An 18849-nucleotide genomic window follows, 5' to 3' on the forward strand; every position below is an offset into this window, starting at 1 on the left:
GGAGATTTCTCTCAAATTTTAAACCTAGCGGTATTATTATAGTAATGTAGTATTATTATTATAGTATTGTAGTATTATAGTAGTTCAAAGAACTAATTGATATACAATGTTTTCAGTCTTACATACTATACAATATTTTCAGTCTTTACATACTATACAATGTTTTCAGCTTATACTATACAATTCTATACAATGTTTTCAGTCTTACATACTATACAATATTTTCAGTCTTTATATACTATACAATGTTTTCAGTCTTACATACAATACTATACAATGTTTTCAGTCTTACATACTATACAATACTTGCAGTCTTTACATACTATACTATACTATACAATGTTTTCAGTCTTTCATACTATACAATACTTGCAGTCTTTACATACTATACTATACTATACAATGTTTTCAGTCTTTCATACTATACAATATTTGCAGTCTTTACATACTATACAATACTATACAATGTTTTCAGTCTTTCATACTATACAATATTTGCAGTCTTTACATACTATACAGTACTATACAATGTTTTCAGTCTTTCATACTATACAGTGTTTGCAGTCTTTACATACTATACAATGTTTGAAGTCTTTACATACTATACAATGTTTTCAGTCTATACTATACAATGTTTTCAGTCTACACTATACTATACAATGTTTGAAGTCTTTACATACTATACAATGTTTTCAGTCTATACTATACAATGCTTTCAGTATTACATACTATACAATGTTTGCAGTCTTTACATACTATACAATGTTTTCAGTCTATACTATACAATGCTTTCAGTATTACATACTATACAATATTTGCAGTCTTTACATACTATACTATGTTTTCAGTCTTTCATACTATACAATACTTGCAGTCTTTACACACTATACAATACTATACAATGTTTGCAGTCTTTACATACTATACAATGTTTGCAATCTTTACATACTATACAATGTTTTCAGCCTATACTATACAATATTTTCAGTCTTTATATACTATACAATGTGTTCAGCCTATACTATACAATATTTTCAGTCTTTACATACTATACAATGTTTTCAGTCTATACTATACAATGTTTTCAGTCTTTCATACTATACAATGTTTTCAGCTTATACTATACAATTCTATACAATGTTTGCAGCCTTTACATACCATACTATACAATATTTGCAGCCTTTACATACTATACTATACTATACTATACTATATTTGCAGTCTTTACATACTATACTATACTATACAATATTTGCAGTCTTTACATACTATACTATACTATACAATACAATATTTGCAGTCTTTACATACTATACTATACAATATTTGCAGTCTTTACATACTATACTATACTATACAATATTTGCAGCCCTTACATACTATACTATACTATACTATACTATACAATACAATATTTGCAGCCTTTACATACTATATTATACTATACTATACAATATTTGCAGTCTTTACATACTATACTATATTATACAATACAATATTTGCAGTCTTTACATACTATACTATATTATACAATACAATATTTGCAGTCTTTACATACTATACTATACAATACAATATTTGCAGTCTTTACATACTATACTATACAATATTTGCAGTCTTTACATACTATACTATACTATACAATATTTGCAGTCTTTACATACTATACTATACAATATTTGCAGTCTTTACATACTATACTATACTATACAATACAATATTTGCAGTCTTTACATACTATACAATACTATACAATACAATATTTGCAGTCTTTACATACTATACAATACAATATTTGCAGTCTTTACATACTATACTATACTATACAATATTTGCAGTCTTTACATACTATACTATACTATACAATACAATATTTGCAGTCTTTACATACTATACTATACAATACAATATTTGCAGTCTTTACATACTATACTATACAATACAATATTTGCAGTCTTTACATACTATACAATATTTGCAGTCTTTACATACTATACTATACTATACTATACAATACAATATTTGCAGTCTTTACATACTATACAATACAATATTTGCAGTCTTTACATACTATACTATACTATACAATATTTGCAGTCTTTACATACTATACAATATTTGCAGTCTTTACATACTATACTATACTATACTATACAATATTTGCAGCCTTTACATACTATACTATACTATACTATACAATATTTGCAGTCTTTACATACAATACAATATTTGCAGTCTTTACATACTATACTATACTATACAATACAATATTTGCAGTCTTTACATACTATACAATACAATATTTGCAGTCTTTACATACTATACTATACTATACAATATTTGCAGTCTTTACATACTATACTATACTATACAATATTTGCAGTCTTTACATACTATACAATATTTGCAGTCTTTACATACTATACTATACTATACTATACAATATTTGCAGCCTTTACATACTATACTATACTATACTATACAATATTTGCAGTCTTTACATACAATACAATATTTGCAGTCTTTACATACTATACTATACTATACAATACAATATTTGCAGTCTTTACATACTATACAATACAATATTTGCAGTCTTTACATACTATACTATACTATACAATATTTGCAGTCTTTACATACTATACTATACTATACAATATTTGCAGTCTTTACATACTATACAATATTTGCAGTCTTTACATACTATACTATACTATACTATACAATATTTGCAGCCTTTACATACTATACTATACTATACAATACAATATTTGCAGCCTTTACATACTATACAATACAATATTTGCAGTCTTTACATACTATACTATACTATACAATACAATATTTGCAGCCTTTACATACTATACTATACTATACAATATTTGCAGCCTTTACATACTATACAATACAATATTTGCAGTCTTTACATACTATACTATACTATACTATACAATATTTGCAGCCTTTACATACTATACTATACTATACAATACAATATTTGCAGTCTTTACATACTATACTATACTATACTATACAATATTTGCAGCCTTTACATACTATACTATACTATACTATACTATACAATATTTGCAGCCTTTACATACTATACTATACTATACAATACAATATTTGCAGTCTTTACATACTATACTATACTATACTATACAATATTTGCAGCCTTTACATACTATACTATACTATACAATACAATATTTGCAGTCTTTACATACTATACTATACTATACTATACAATATTTGCAGCCTTTACATACTATACTATACTATACTATACTATACAATATTTGCAGCCTTTACATACTATACAATACAATATTTGCAGTCTTTACATACTATACTATACTATACTATACTATACAATATTTGCAGCCTTTACATACTATACTATACTATACAATACAATATTTGCAGTCTTTACATACTATACTATACTATACAATATTTGCAGCCTTTACATACTATACTATACTATACTATACAATACAATATTTGCAGCCTTTACATACTATACTATACTATACTATACAATATTTGCAGCCTTTACATACTATACTATACTATACAATACAATATTTGCAGTCTTTACATACTATACTATACTATACTATACAATATTTGCAGCCTTTACATACTATACTATACTATACTATACTATACAATATTTGCAGCCTTTACATACTATACAATACAATATTTGCAGTCTTTACATACTATACTATACTATACTATACTATACAATATTTGCAGCCTTTACATACTATACTATACTATACAATACAATATTTGCAGTCTTTACATACTATACTATACTATACTATACTATACAATATTTGCAGCCTTTACATACTATACTATACTATACTATACTATACAATACAATATTTGCAGCCTTTACATACTATACTATACTATACTATACAATATTTGCAGCCTTTACATACTATACTATACTATACTATACTATACTATACAATATTTGCAGCCTTTACATACTATACTATACTATACTATACAATATTTGCAGCCTTTACATACTATACTATACTATACTATACTATACTATACTATACAATATTTGCAGTCTTTACATACTATACTATACTATACTATACAATATTTGCAGCCTTTACATACTATACTATACTATACTATACTATACAATATTTGCAGCCTTTACATACTATACAATACAATATTTGCAGTCTTTACATACTATACTATACTATACAATACAATATTTGCAGCCTTTACATACTATACTATACTATACTATACAATATTTGCAGCCTTTACATACTATACTATACTATACTATACTATACAATATTTGCAGCCTTTACATACTATACTATACTATACAATACAATATTTGCAGTCTTTACATACTATACTATACTATACTATACAATATTTGCAGCCTTTACATACTATACTATACAATACAATATTTGCAGCCTTTACATACTATACTATACTATACAATATTTGCAGCCTTTACATACTATACTATACAATACAATATTTGCAGCCTTTACATACTATACTATACTATACAATACAATACAATATTTGCAGTCTTTACATACTATACTATACTATACAATACAATATTTGCAGTCTTTACATACTATACTATACTATACTATACAATACAATATTTGCAGCCTTTACATACTATACTATACAATACAATATTTGCAGCCTTTACATACTATACTATACAATACAATATTTGCAGCCTTTACATACTATACTATACTATACAATACAATATTTGCAGTCTTTACATACTATACTATACTATACAATACAATATTTGCAGCCTTTACATACTATACTATACTATACAATACAATATTTGCAGTCTTTACATACTATACTATACTATACTATACTATACAATATTTGCAGCCTTTACATACTATACAATACAATATTTGCAGTCTTTACATACTATACTATACAATACAATATTTGCAGCCTTTACATACTATACTATACTATACTATACAATATTTGCAGCCTTTACATACTATACTATACTATACTATACTATACAATATTTGCAGCCTTTACATACTATACTATACTATACAATACAATATTTGCAGTCTTTACATACTATACTATACTATACTATACAATATTTGCAGCCTTTACATACTATACTATACAATACAATATTTGCAGCCTTTACATACTATACTATACTATACAATATTTGCAGCCTTTACATACTATACTATACAATACAATATTTGCAGCCTTTACATACTATACTATACTATACAATACAATACAATATTTGCAGTCTTTACATACTATACTATACTATACAATACAATATTTGCAGTCTTTACATACTATACTATACTATACTATACTATACAATACAATACAATATTTGCAGCCTTTACATACTATACTATACAATACAATATTTGCAGCCTTTACATACTATACTATACAATACAATATTTGCAGCCTTTACATACTATACTATACTATACAATACAATATTTGCAGTCTTTACATACTATACTATACTATACTATACAATACAATATTTGCAGCCTTTACATACTATACTATACTATACAATACAATATTTGCAGCCTTTACATACTATACTATACTATACAATACAATATTTGCAGTCTTTACATACTATACTATACTATACAATACAATATTTGCAGCCTTTACATACTATACTATACTATACAATACAATATTTGCAGCCTTTACATACTATACTATACAATACAATATTTGCAGTCTTTACATACTATATAAATACAATACAATGTTTTCAGTCTTTCATACTATACAATATTTGCAGTCTTTACATACTATACAATACTATACAATGTTTTCAGTCTATACTATACAATGTTTTCAGTCTTTACATACTATACAATATTTTCAGTCTTTATATACTATACAATACTATACAATGTTTTCAGTCTTACATACAATACTATAAAATGTTTTCAGTCTTTCATGCTAAACAATTTTTTTCAGTCTTGTGTTTCCTACTTTAGCAATATATCATTTAACTGCACTTGTGGTAACGTGGGCCACCACTAGACGTCACTGTAATTTTTCCTCACACTCTCGTTGCCGGTGCCTTTCTGTTCGCCTTTCACCGCTCGCTGCTCTCGGGCCACGGGAAGGGTTGAGCTTCGTGTTGCGTGACTTTCCGGCCTGTCAGGGGAGAGGCGGCCGTGCGGTGAGCTGATTCAGGTCGCCATTTTATGCCGTCTTCACGGTGATCTGGTAAGGTAATCTGTGCCCCGTTTATCCGCATCCTATTATAGACAGAGTTCTAGTTCCCTCATTCATTTTCTTGTGCAGTTCTAGGTCGTATAGCTGAGAATGTGCGTCATTAGGAATTTAGGACGCATGATTTGCGCAAGCTATCACGGGCAGCCAAGTCCCAGTATGCCCTTCCCTCACCACAGAGCGTACCACATATCGAGATTTGCTTTTCCCATAGCTGACTATATGTGGCCTTGAGGAGAGCAACCAGTGCTTAGGGGTTAAAGGTCACGGGAAAGAAGAAAACTATAAGGTTCCTACCAGTGATAAAATAACTCCAGTCATAATAGGTCAGATTTTGTTGTATCAACTAGTCATAAGTATACCCAACCAGTATTGTATATTTTCATATATATATATATATATATATATATATATATATATATATATATATATGTGTGTGTATGCCATAGTCCATTCCCTCTTGTATGTTATTCCTATATAAAGCTCTAGTCCATTCACTCCTGTATATTATTCCTATATAAAGCTCTAGTCCATTCACTCCGGTATATTATTCCTATATAAAGCTCTAGTCCATTCACTCCTGTATATTATTCCTATATAAAGCTCTAGTCCATTCACTCTTGTATATTATTCCTATATAAAGCTCTAGTCCATTCACTCCGGTATATTATTCCTATATAAAGCTCTAGTCCATTCACTCTTGTATATTATTCCTATATAAAGCTCTAGTCCATTCCTTCTTGTATATTATTCCTATATAAAGCTCTAGTCCATTCACTCCGGTATATTATTCCTATATAAAGCTCTAGTCCATTCACTCCTGTATATTATTCCTATATAAAGCTCTAGTCCATTCACTCTTGTATATTATTCCTATATAAAGCTCTAGTCCATTCACTCCTGTATGTTATTCCTATATAAAGCTCTAGTCCATTCACTCCTGTATATTATTCCTATATAAAGCTCTAGTCCATTCACTCCGGTATATTATTCCTATATAAAGCTCTAGCCCATTCACTCTTGTATATTATTCCTATATAAAGCTCTAGTCCATTCACTTCTGTATATTATTCCTATATAAAGCTCTAGTCCATTCACTTCTGTATATTATTCCTATATAAAGCTCTAGTCCATTCACTCCTGTATATTATTCCTATATAAAGCTCTAGTCCATTCCTTCTTGTATATTATTCCTATATAAAGCTCTAGTCCATTCACTCCGGTATATTATTCCTATATAAAGCTCTAGCCCATTCACTCTTGTATATTATTCCTATATAAAGCTCTAGTCCATTCACTCCTGTATATTATTCCTATATAAAGCTCTAGTCCATTCACTCCTGTATATTATTCCTATATAAAGCTCTAGTCCATTCACTCCGGTATATTATTCCTATATAAAGCTCTAGCCCATTCACTCTTGTATATTATTCCTATATAAAGCTCTAGTCCATTCACTTCTGTATATTATTCCTATATAAAGCTCTAGTCCATTCACTTCTGTATATTATTCCTATATAAAGCTCTAGTCCATTCACTCCTGTATATTATTCCTATATAAAGCTCTAGTCCATTCACTCTTGTATATTATTCCTATATAAAGCTCTAGTCCATTCACTCCGGTATATTATTCCTATATAAAGCTCTAGTCCATTCACTCCTGTATATTATTCCTATATAAAGCTCTAGTCCATTCACTCCTGTATATTCTTCCTATATAAAGCTCTAGTCCATTCACTCCTGTATATTATTCCTATATAAAGCTCTAGTCCATTCACTCCGGTATATTATTCCTATATAAAGCTCTAGTCCATTCACTCGTGTATGTTATTCCTATATAAAGCCCTAGTCCATTCACTCCTGTATGTTATTCTTATATAAAGCTCTAGTCCATTCACTTCTGTATATTATTCCTATATAAAGCTCTAGTCCATTCACTCCTGTATATTATTCCTATATAAAGCTCTAGTCCATTCACTCCTGTATATTCTTCCTATATAAAGCTCTAGTCCATTCACTCCTGTATGTTATTCCTATATAAAGCTCTTAGTCCATTCACTCCGGTATATTATTCCTATATAAAGCTCTAGTCCATTCACTCCGGTATATTATTCCTATATAAAGCTCTAGTCCATTCCTTCTTGTATATTATTCCTATATAAAGCTCTAGTCCATTCACTCCTGTATATTATTCCTATATAAAGCTCTAGTCCATTCACTCCGGTATATTATTCCTATATAAAGCTCTAGTCCATTCACTCTTGTATATTATTCCTATATAAAGCTCTAGTCCATTCCTTCTTGTATATTATTCCTATATAAAGCTCTAGTCCATTCACTCTTGTATATTATTCCTATATAAAGCTCTAGTCCATTCACTCCGGTATATTATTCCTATATAAAGCTCTAGTCCATTCCTCCTTGTATATTATTCCTATATAAAGCTCTAGTCCATTCACTCCGGTATATTATTCCTATATAAAGCTCTAGTCCATTCACTCTTGTATATTATTCCTATATAAAGCTCTAGTCCATTCACTCCTGTATATTATTCCTATATAAAGCTCTAGTCCATTCACTCCTGTATATTATTCCTATATAAAGCTCTAGTCCATTCACTCCTGTATATTATTCCTATATAAAGCTCTAGTCCATTCACTCTTGTATATTATTCCTATATAAAGCTCTAGTCCATTCACTCCTGTATATTATTCCTATATAAAGCTCTAGTCCATTCACTCCTGTATATTATTCCTATATAAAGCTCTAGTCCATTCCTCCTTGTATATTATTCCTATATAAAGCTCTAGTCCATTCACTTCTGTATATTATTCCTATATAAAGCTCTAGTCCATTCACTCCTGTATATTATTCCTATATAAAGCTCTAGTCCATTCCTCCTTGTATATTATTCCTATATAAAGCTCTAGTCCATTCACTCCTGTATATTATTCCTATATAAAGCTCTAGTCCATTCACTCCTGTATATTATTCCTATATAAAGCTCTAGTCCATTCACTCCGGTATATTATTCCTATATAAAGCTCTAGTCCATTCACTCCTGTATATTATTCCTATATAAAGCTCTAGTCCATTCACTCTTGTATATTATTCCTATATAAAGCTCTAGTCCATTCACTCCGGTATATTATTCCTATATAAAGCTCTAGTCCATTCACTCCTGTATATTATTCCTATATAAAGCTCTAGTCCATTCACTCCGGTATATTATTCCTATATAAAGCTCTAGTCCATTCACTCCTGTATATTATTCCTATATAAAGCTCTAGTCCATTCACTCCGGTATATTATTCCTATATAAAGCTCTAGTCCATTCACTCCTGTATATTATTCCTATATAAAGCTCTAGTCCATTCACTCTTGTATATTATTCCTATATAAAGCTCTAGTCCATTCACTCCTGTATATTATTCCTATATAAAGCTCTAGTCCATTCACTCCTGTATATTATTCCTATATAAAGCTCTAGTCCATTCACTCCGGTATATTATTCCTATATAAAGCTCTAGTCCATTCACTCCTGTATATTATTCCTATATAAAGCTCTAGTCCATTCACTCTTGTATATTATTCCTATATAAAGCTCTAGTCCATTCACTCCGGTATATTATTCCTATATAAAGCTCTAGTCCATTCACTCCTGTATATTATTCCTATATAAAGCTCTAGTCCATTCACTCCGGTATATTATTCCTATATAAAGCTCTAGTCCATTCACTCCTGTATATTATTCCTATATAAAGCTCTAGTCCATTCACTCCTGTATATTATTCCTATATAAAGCTCTAGTCCATTCACTCCGGTATATTATTCCTATATAAAGCTCTAGTCCATTCACTCGTGTATGTTATTCCTATATAAAGCCCTAGTCCATTCACTCCTGTATGTTATTCTTATATAAAGCTCTAGTCCATTCACTCCTGTATGTTATTCCTATATAAAGCTCTAGTCCATTCACTCCTGTATATTATTCCTATATAAAGCTCTAGTCCATTCACTCCTGTATGTTATTCCTATATAAAGCTCTAGTCCATTCACTCCTGTATGTTATTCCTATATAAAGCTCTAGTCCATTCACTCCGGTATGTTATTCCTATATAAAGCTCTAGTCCATTCACTCCTGTATATTATTCCTATATTAAGCTCTAGTCCATTCACTCCTGTATATTATTCCTATATAAAGCTCTAGTCCATTCACTTCTGTATATTATTCCTATATAAAGCTCTAGTCCATTCCCTCTTGTATATTATTCCTATATAAAGCTCTAGTTCATTCACTCCTGTATATTATTCCTATATAAAGCTCTAGCCCATTCACTCCTGTATATTATTCCTATATTAAGCTCTAGTCCATTCACTCCTGTATATTATTCCTATATAAAGCTCTAGTCCATTCACTTCTGTATATTATTCCTATATAAAGCTCTAGCCCATTCACTCCTGTATGTTATTCCTATATAAAGCTCTAGTCCATTCACTCCTGTATATTATTCCTATATAAAGCTCTAGTCCATTCACTCCTGTATATTATTCCTATATTAAGCTCTAGTCCATTCACTCCTGTATATTATTCCTATATAAAGCTCTAGTCCATTCACTCCTGTATATTATTCCTATATAAAGCTCTAGTCCATTCCCTCTTGTATATTATTCCTATATAAAGCTCGAGTTCATTCACTCCTGTATATTATTCCTATATAAAGCTCTAGTCCATTCACTTCTGTATATTATTCCTATATAAAGCTCTAGCCCATTCACTCCTGTATGTTATTCCTATATAAAGCTCTAGTCCATTCACTCCTGTATATTATTCCTATATAAAGCTCTAGTCCATTCACTCCTGTATATTATTCCTATATTAAGCTCTAGTCCATTCACTCCTGTATATTATTCCTATATAAAGCTCTAGTCCATTCACTCCTGTATATTATTCCTATATAAAGCTCTAGTCCATTCCCTCTTGTATATTATTCCTATATAAAGCTCGAGTTCATTCACTCCTGTATATTATTCCTATATAAAGCTCTAGTCCATTCCCTCTTGTATATTATTCCTATATAAAGCTCTAGTTCATTCACTCCTGTATATTATTCCTATATAAAGCTCTAGCCCATTCACTCCTGTATATTATTCCTATATTAAGCTCTAGTCCATTCACTCCTGTATATTATTCCTATATAAAGCTCTAGTCCATTCACTTCTGTATATTATTCCTATATAAAGCTCTAGCCCATTCACTCCTGTATGTTATTCCTATATAAAGCTCTAGTCCATTCACTCCTGTATATTATTCCTATATAAAGCTCTAGTCCATTCACTCCTGTATATTATTCCTATATAAAGCTCTAGTCCATTCACTCCGGTATATTATTCCTATATAAAGCTCTAGTCCATTTGCTGCAAATCTGTATGTAATAAATGGAAATATTGTGGGAAACACGTAATAATGTATGTGCCAGTAAATACACGTGTGCTGTTGCCTTGAATGATCTAGTATGAACAAGTCTAGAATCTCTCTCTAATCAGCGTTTTGGCTTTATCTAGAATCCATGAGAATTGTAGAAGACTTGTTTTCCCCTCTGGCCTATGAATAGTGATTGGACAACTTGTGTAAGTATAATGCAACCACAAGAGTGTCTAGTATTGTGTAAATATCTCGTAGGGTCGACTTTTGAATACAAAAGTCCTCTGCTATGAGTTGGTTAAAGGGGTGATATAGCGTAGACACTACCTATCCATGTGCACAGTTAGGGCATGCTGAGAAAATAACGGGGGGAGGTCCCCCAATCTGGACTCCCCACTGTTAGCCAAGGCAAAGAGTGTTCTCCAAAAGGCAGCTCACCGTCTGGAGGATGCTGTCCACTGAAATCAATAAACGCTAACCGTTCTCCCTTTGTGATGTAATGCTTAAAGAGGTTGTCCTTTAAGGACAACCCCTGTCCATATTCCCTATTTGGGCAAATTAATCACATATCTCGCAGATGCAGCAGTCCCCTCTGAATTTAAAGGCTGTACTTCACGTTGCCAGTGGGGCGGATCAGTCCTTTGGTTCCAATTCAGAACAAACCAAAAGAGGCAACAGCAAAATGACTTGTCTTTAAAGGGAATGTGTCGCTAGAAATTATTATTATTATTATTTTTTTTAACTATTATTATGTAAGTGATTAAACATTGTTGTAATTATTTTTTTTTCCACAAGTCAGGAAATATTATAAATTAGATTCTAATTTATAACATTTCCATGTGCTGGGCACTAGAGGGAGCAATTTCCAAAATTGCAGCATTGGCAATGTGGTAAAGCAACCTCATTGCTTTATGCTGCAAATTTGGGGTAGACACACTCTCCTCTAGTGTCCTCACACAATCCCCCCTCCCTTATTCTGGCTAGTGCCAGGAGAAGGAGGGGGTTGAATCTTCAAACCTCCTACACTGTGTGCTGCCATTTTCTGAGCGACTGCACAGTGTAGGAGGATTAGATACAGTGGTAATCAGACAGTATAACAGGAACATAATACACACATCACATACACATGCATAACTTACCTGCCGCCTCCGCTCCCCTGCCTTGCGTCTTCGCTGCCTTGAACATATGGCCGGAAGCCGCGACCGGAAGTCGTCATCTTACTGTCCGGCCGCGGCTTCCGGTCCACATGAAAATGGCGCCGGATTTCGCTCTGCTGACGAGCTTCGATTTGGTCTGTGTGGGAGCGGCGCATGCGCTGTTCCCACACAGACAGTGTACGTTTCTGAGAATGGAACGGCTCCCGTTCGCATTCTCTATGGGGTTGTATGTGCCGTATAGCATCTCTGTATGTGTCGTTAATCGACACATACAGAGACGGAGAAAAAATGGCAGCCCCCATAGAGAAGTAAAAGTAATTAAAAAAGTACAACACAAGAACACGAATAAATAAAATTTATTTTAATAACAAACTAAAAGCAATATTATAAAAAAAAAAATTATTTCATGACACCTTCCCTTTAAGATACCACCACATGTGAAAATGTAATGTTTCGACTTAGTGTAGCTAAATGTTTGACAAACTTCTGACATGTCATAGTGACATGTAAGAAGTTTGGATTGATGGGGGTCCGAGCACTGAGACCCCCACCAATCGCTAGAATGAAGCAGCTGAAGCGTTCGTGTGAGCGCTCAGCCGCTTCGTGTCTGTTCGGCTTTTTCCGGAAATAAATGTATCGGTATACGGACTCAATAGAAAGTCTATGAGCCCGTACTCCGATACATCGGCTTTCCAGAAAAAGCTGAACAGACACGAAGCAGCTGAGCGCTCACACGAACGTTTCAGCTGCTTCATTCTAGCGATTGGTGGGGGTCTCAGTGCTCGGACCCCCACCAATCCAAACTTCTGACATCTTTCCACAAGTTTGTCAAACGTTTAGCTACATTTTAACAATGAGCCTTTCTCTGTTGGGGCATATATTGTGGCATATGGACATCATAAAGGGAGATCCCCTACTCGAGTCCTCCTCCTATTAGCCAGAGCAAATAGCAGCTCCTGCTCTCTAGGACACAGAGTGACCAACTATCACATGATCGGTCATTCATTTGAATGGACACCATGTAATTCCACAATTCTCCTGCAAGACTGCCAGCTTCCCCTGCCGATAACCGCTGATTAATGGGGGTTCCAGCTGCCAGACCCATAAAAATCATCTGATCGCCAGTGGGTCCTCAGAGATAAGGTTTTCCAGATAGGACAACACCATTCATTTTCTCCACAGGAAAACCTGCAGCAAACCGTCCTGAAGATACCAGCTGATTTATGGGGTACGCAGAAAGCCCCCCTCACTTTAACATACACACACGCAATTACGATCCTCTTGGGATTTACTAACTGAAAAGGGATTGTCCTAACGAAACAACAACAAATAGTTTCATCATGCCGTTTTCTATTGGTTTCAATGTAATTCATGCGGTAAACTAAACTCTTGACTTTTATTTTCCTAACTGTAGAGAAATGAATGAACATCCTAAGAAACGCAAAAGGAAGACCTCATTCCCTTCCCGGTATGCAGTACAGACTACAACTGTTACTTCTCCAGGTAACGTCGTGAGACTAGACATTGCCCTATAATAAGCATGCCTGGAACTATATGAACAACACAGTCCTCCTAATAAACCAGTGCACTGTATCATTCCTGGATGTACTTCTATGCTAAGCTTGCCCTGTGTGTTACATATTTAAATATCTGCTTGTTTTTCCTGCATTTTCCAGATGTTACTCTTCCAGTCAAAACAGTAGAAAATAATGGAATCTACTTTGATCACTGCTACAGTGTCTGTTCTATAATACAAGCTGATCCTAAAGTTCCAGAAAGTGAAGGTGAGTAAAGAAAGACAGAAAATAGATTCATCTAAGTGATTATATTACAATAGGATGACATCAGTGAAAATAAATCTATATTGTATGAACTCTTCGGCTAACATGAAATGCTTGCCTCAAAGCCCATAAGTATTAGGGTATGTTCACACAGGTGGCATTTGCAAATGTACCCAGATTCCGCAGGTAGTTCAGTCCGAAAGTCTGCACTAAATCATGTTTAATTGGTATAGATTTTTGGCCGGATTGACCGCTGCAGAGGACATAAGAGGGAAAGAAAAAAAATATGTAAAACATACTAACCTCCCCGGGCGCTCACCCTGCTGGTCTCTGTGCAGCCGGCTTTTTGGGAAGACGCTTCGTCCTATGAACACTGCAGCCTTTGATTGGCTGCGGCTGTCGTATAGGGTGTAGCGTCATCCCAGGAGGCTGGCTGTGTGATTCCTGGTGCAAGAGACACATGCAACTTGGGTCACTTTTAATTTTTTTTCAGTAGTGATGCAGCTGTCAATATCCGTTTCCATTTACGTTTGCTGTGACTGTTTCATGACTTCTTGCATTATGGAAAAGTTCCATTGTCCTGCGCAATGTGTTTCTGGAGAAGTGATGGGTGACTACGCCCTATGTCATTTAGTGTCTATAGTCTCTGTGTAGATATGTGATGAATGGAATGTGAGTAAATGATCAATAAGAAATGTCACTCTGTTTGATTCTTAGAGGAACAGCCCAGTAGTAATGGAGAAAGCCGAGAGATGTGCGAGTCTCCCACACTAATCCCCCAACCAGTGCATGAAGAAGCCGTTGTAGAAGTCCACACTGAAGAGCCAGATTGTGTTCCATCCCCCGACATCGAGGAGGAAATAAAAGATGTCCCACTACAGATACAAGAGAGCCCGGAAGGCAGCCCCTCCTCCAATCTGACGACACCTCAGAAGTGGCCATTGCTGAGGGCCAACAGTAGCGGCCTCTTCCGTTGTGAGCAGTGCGACTACAACAGCAAATACTTCTCCGATCTGAAGCAGCATATGATTCTGAAGCACAAGTGCGCCGAGTCTCACCTCTGCAAGGTTTGTAAGCAGAGTTTCTCCAGCGATGAGCTACTGCTGGAACATGGGAAAGAGCATGAGGAGGAGCAGCTGAGTTGTAAGCACTGCGATTATAAGACCGGCTCCTATGAGAATCTCAGTCAGCACGTGGCAGATGCCCACTTCAACGACTTTCTCTACTGGTGCGAGCAGTGCGATTTGCAATTCTGCACAAGTAGTGAACTGTACCTGCACTTTCAGGAGCACAGTTGTGACGAACAGTACTTATGCCAGTTCTGCGAACATGAGACCAATGATCCAGAGGACCTGCATAGTCATGTAGTGAACGAGCACACGTGCCGTCTAATCGAGTTAAGCGATGCCTATAACAATGGAGGACGGGGAGAATTCAGTCTATTAAATAAAATTATCTTTGATAAATGCAAGAACTTTTTTGTATGCCAGGTATGTGGCTTTAGCAGCAGACTCCACACTAATGTGAACAGGCATGTGGCGATAGAGCACACGCGTTTTTACCCACATGTCTGTGATGACTGCGGGAAAGGGTTTTCTGGCATGTTGGAATATAGTCAGCATTTAAACCTGCATACATCTGAAGGTGTGTACTTGTGCCAATATTGTGAATACTCAACAGGTCAGCTGGAGGACCTAAAAACGCACCTAGATTTCCGTCACTCTGCAGATCTGCCTCATAAGTGCGGTAGTTGCCTTCTGAGGTTTGGATCAGAAGATGATCTTAAAAACCATCTCCCGACACACGAGAGAACCTGAATCATTAGTATGTAAAAAAACAAACCTGTTTTCTGGCCTCTGCCAAGAAATGACTGTACGAGATCTGAACACTTTAATGTCTCTAGCGTTGTAATTCCTTATTGGTGTAGCCGGTTTTGTTGCCACCTATGGACTGAACTTAGAATTACAGTGAGAATAATGACTTGAATCTGCCATTCCTGGGAGATATCATTTCTGCAAATGATGAACTAAACACTCCTTTTCCTTAAGCAGTCGTTCTAGAATGTTGTATTAAAAAAGATGACCATAAAGACACTGCGCCGAGAATGAGGTTTATTACAATTTCTATATTCGCTCTAAACGGTTTTACTTCTTGAAATCGTAAGACGCTTGTTTCTCACATGTGAAACACTTGATAGGCTGGATAGAAGTTATTTGGAGCAGGGACTCCATTCTCTGTGCAAAACATGAAATTGGGGGAAAACAGCTTGTCTGCAAGCAAAAAAAAAATAAAAATGTGCCAAGGTGATTTGTAGACTTCAGTGGGGAAAGGATTGACCCCCATGTGGCCAAGAATATGACATAAGGCAGGTTTATATGTAAACAGATTTAAATAGTCTTTATAGCCCTTTATCAGAGTGCAACTATGTAAGCGTTGCACCATTTTGCTGGCAGAAAACAAACTCTTTTCAAGCATGTGCCCCACCGTGTGGTTTTTTGGGGGGGAGTGTTTAAATCCAAACTGCACTCGAAGCTGAATAATACGGACCGTATTCAGAAGTCTCCCTTTGTGGCTAAAATACATATAGAAAATAAGCTTGTGTAAGGCCTTTGTAGTTGCAACCAAGTATGTCAGAAAAAGTCATGTCTAATTAATTGGTGATCAATATAATAAGTAGTGATTTTCAATGTGTTTTTTGAATTAGAGAATTGTTTTTATATAGCATTTGGATGTTGTGCAAAATTGTATAACTGTAGAATTCTTTTGTACCTGAATCTTGACTTGTGCATAAGAAGAGCATTGTTCTGGCAGCAGAGCTTTGTGACGTGTATTTGTGCTATATATAACTTGTCAAGTGTGGTTACGCTGCACTCACAACTGTCCCTATCCTGTTATGTTTCATAATAAATGTGTCAACATTGAAATGTCATTCTGCAAGGATAATCATGTTCATATTTTGGAAAATGAGCTAGTCCAATCAAAAAGCAGTTTTGGATGGGTAAGGCTGGGTTGACCGGTTTCTTTTTTTAGCATTCTTTATTTATTTTTGTTTTGGTAGATAAACTCCCACGTCTCTCAATGAGCGTTTCTTCAACCAAAACAAAAAACGCATGCTAAAAACGCACCATGTAAATCAAGCCTAAGGCTTCATGCGCACCACCCTGTTTGGTCCGTGATAGAAAAAATCTGCAATTTCGCCACACTTTTTTGCGTCCTAAATTTACGCCGTTTACCGTGTGGTATAAATAACATAATAACTTTATTCAGCGGGTTGTTGCAATTGCAAAGATACCAAATTTATTTGAAGTGAAAACACTTTTTTTTTTTTTAAATTATTTGTTTTTGTGTCTATATTTGAAGAGCCATAACTTTTTTTTTTTTTTTTTCGCTGATGCAATTGTAGGAGGGCTTTTTTTTGCGGGACGACTTGTAGTTTTTATCGGTACCATTTTGGAGTAGATGCGACTTTTTGATCACTTTTTATCACATATTTTTTTTAAGGCTGGATTCAAAGAAAACTGCAATTTTTGCATTGTTTTATTTTATTTTTTACGACGTTCACCGTGCGGGTTAAATTATGTAATAAGTTTATATTTGGGGTCGTTACGGACGCAGTGATACCAAATATGTGTAACTTTTTAACTTTTAGTTTTTTAATAATAAAGCAGTTTGTAAGAGGAAAAAGTGGGTTTTTAATTAGATTTTTTTTTTTTCACCTTTTCTGAAACTTTTTTTTTTTTTTACTAGCCCCACTAGGGGACTTCACTATGCGATCCTACGATCGCATTTATAATACACTGCAATACTTCTGCATCTGCTAGGTCATGCAAGAGGCAGCTGAGACCTAGCAGGCATACACTACAGGCAGACCTGGGGGTCTTTATTAGGCTCCCTGCTGCCGTTGGAGACACAGACACTCGGCGTTCCCTCTCTCCAAAACCACTCAGATGTGGCGCCCGCTACTGAGCACGGGCTAAACGGGTGAGATCGATACTAATATCGATCTCACCCGTTCAAGCAGGGATGCCCCAAGCCCTTAGCTACCTCTGGTAGCTGAGAGCAGGGAGATTTAACTGCTCTGTTTATTTATTCCGATGCAGCGCCATAAAAAGGATATTGCATCGGAATAAAGCCCGTAAGTGGCCGTTGTAAAAACACTATGGGGCGGTCACTAATGGGT

General features: G+C 34.3%; 1 protein-coding gene across 2 annotated transcripts; it reads left to right on the top strand.

Moving 5' to 3' along the window:
- Positions 1 to 6153: 6153 nt before the first annotated feature.
- On the top strand, positions 6154 to 17598 carry ZNF639 (zinc finger protein 639). Of its 2 annotated transcripts, none has more exons than XM_075861652.1 (5): positions 6154 to 6305; positions 11872 to 11937; positions 14303 to 14391; positions 14565 to 14672; positions 15387 to 17598. In XM_075861652.1, the coding sequence occupies exons 3-5, from the start codon at positions 14307 to 14309 to the stop codon at positions 16484 to 16486; spliced, it is 1293 nt and encodes a 430-aa protein (XP_075717767.1). In that variant the 5' UTR covers positions 6154 to 6305; positions 11872 to 11937; positions 14303 to 14306; the 3' UTR covers positions 16487 to 17598. The 2 variants fall into 2 exon arrangements, with proteins under 2 accessions (XP_075717767.1, XP_075717766.1); XM_075861651.1 differs by having other exon boundaries at positions 6154 to 6300.
- Positions 17599 to 18849: the final 1251 nt, after the last annotated feature.

Source organism: Rhinoderma darwinii, chromosome 4 (assembly GCF_050947455.1).
Source record: "Rhinoderma darwinii isolate aRhiDar2 chromosome 4, aRhiDar2.hap1, whole genome shotgun sequence".
NCBI lineage: Eukaryota > Metazoa > Chordata > Amphibia > Anura > Rhinodermatidae > Rhinoderma > Rhinoderma darwinii.

Bases quoted from the DNA above. Each gene is read 5' to 3' on its own strand.
- ZNF639 (XM_075861652.1), top strand. From the start codon at position 14,307: ATGAATGAACATCCTAAGAAACGCAAAAGGAAGACCTCATTCCCTTCC. The intron at 14,392-14,564 runs GTAACGTCGTGA...TGCATTTTCCAG, and splicing joins TACAACTGTTACTTCTCCAG to ATGTTACTCTTCCAGTCAAA. The intron at 14,673-15,386 runs GTGAGTAAAGAA...TTTGATTCTTAG, and splicing joins TAAAGTTCCAGAAAGTGAAG to AGGAACAGCCCAGTAGTAAT.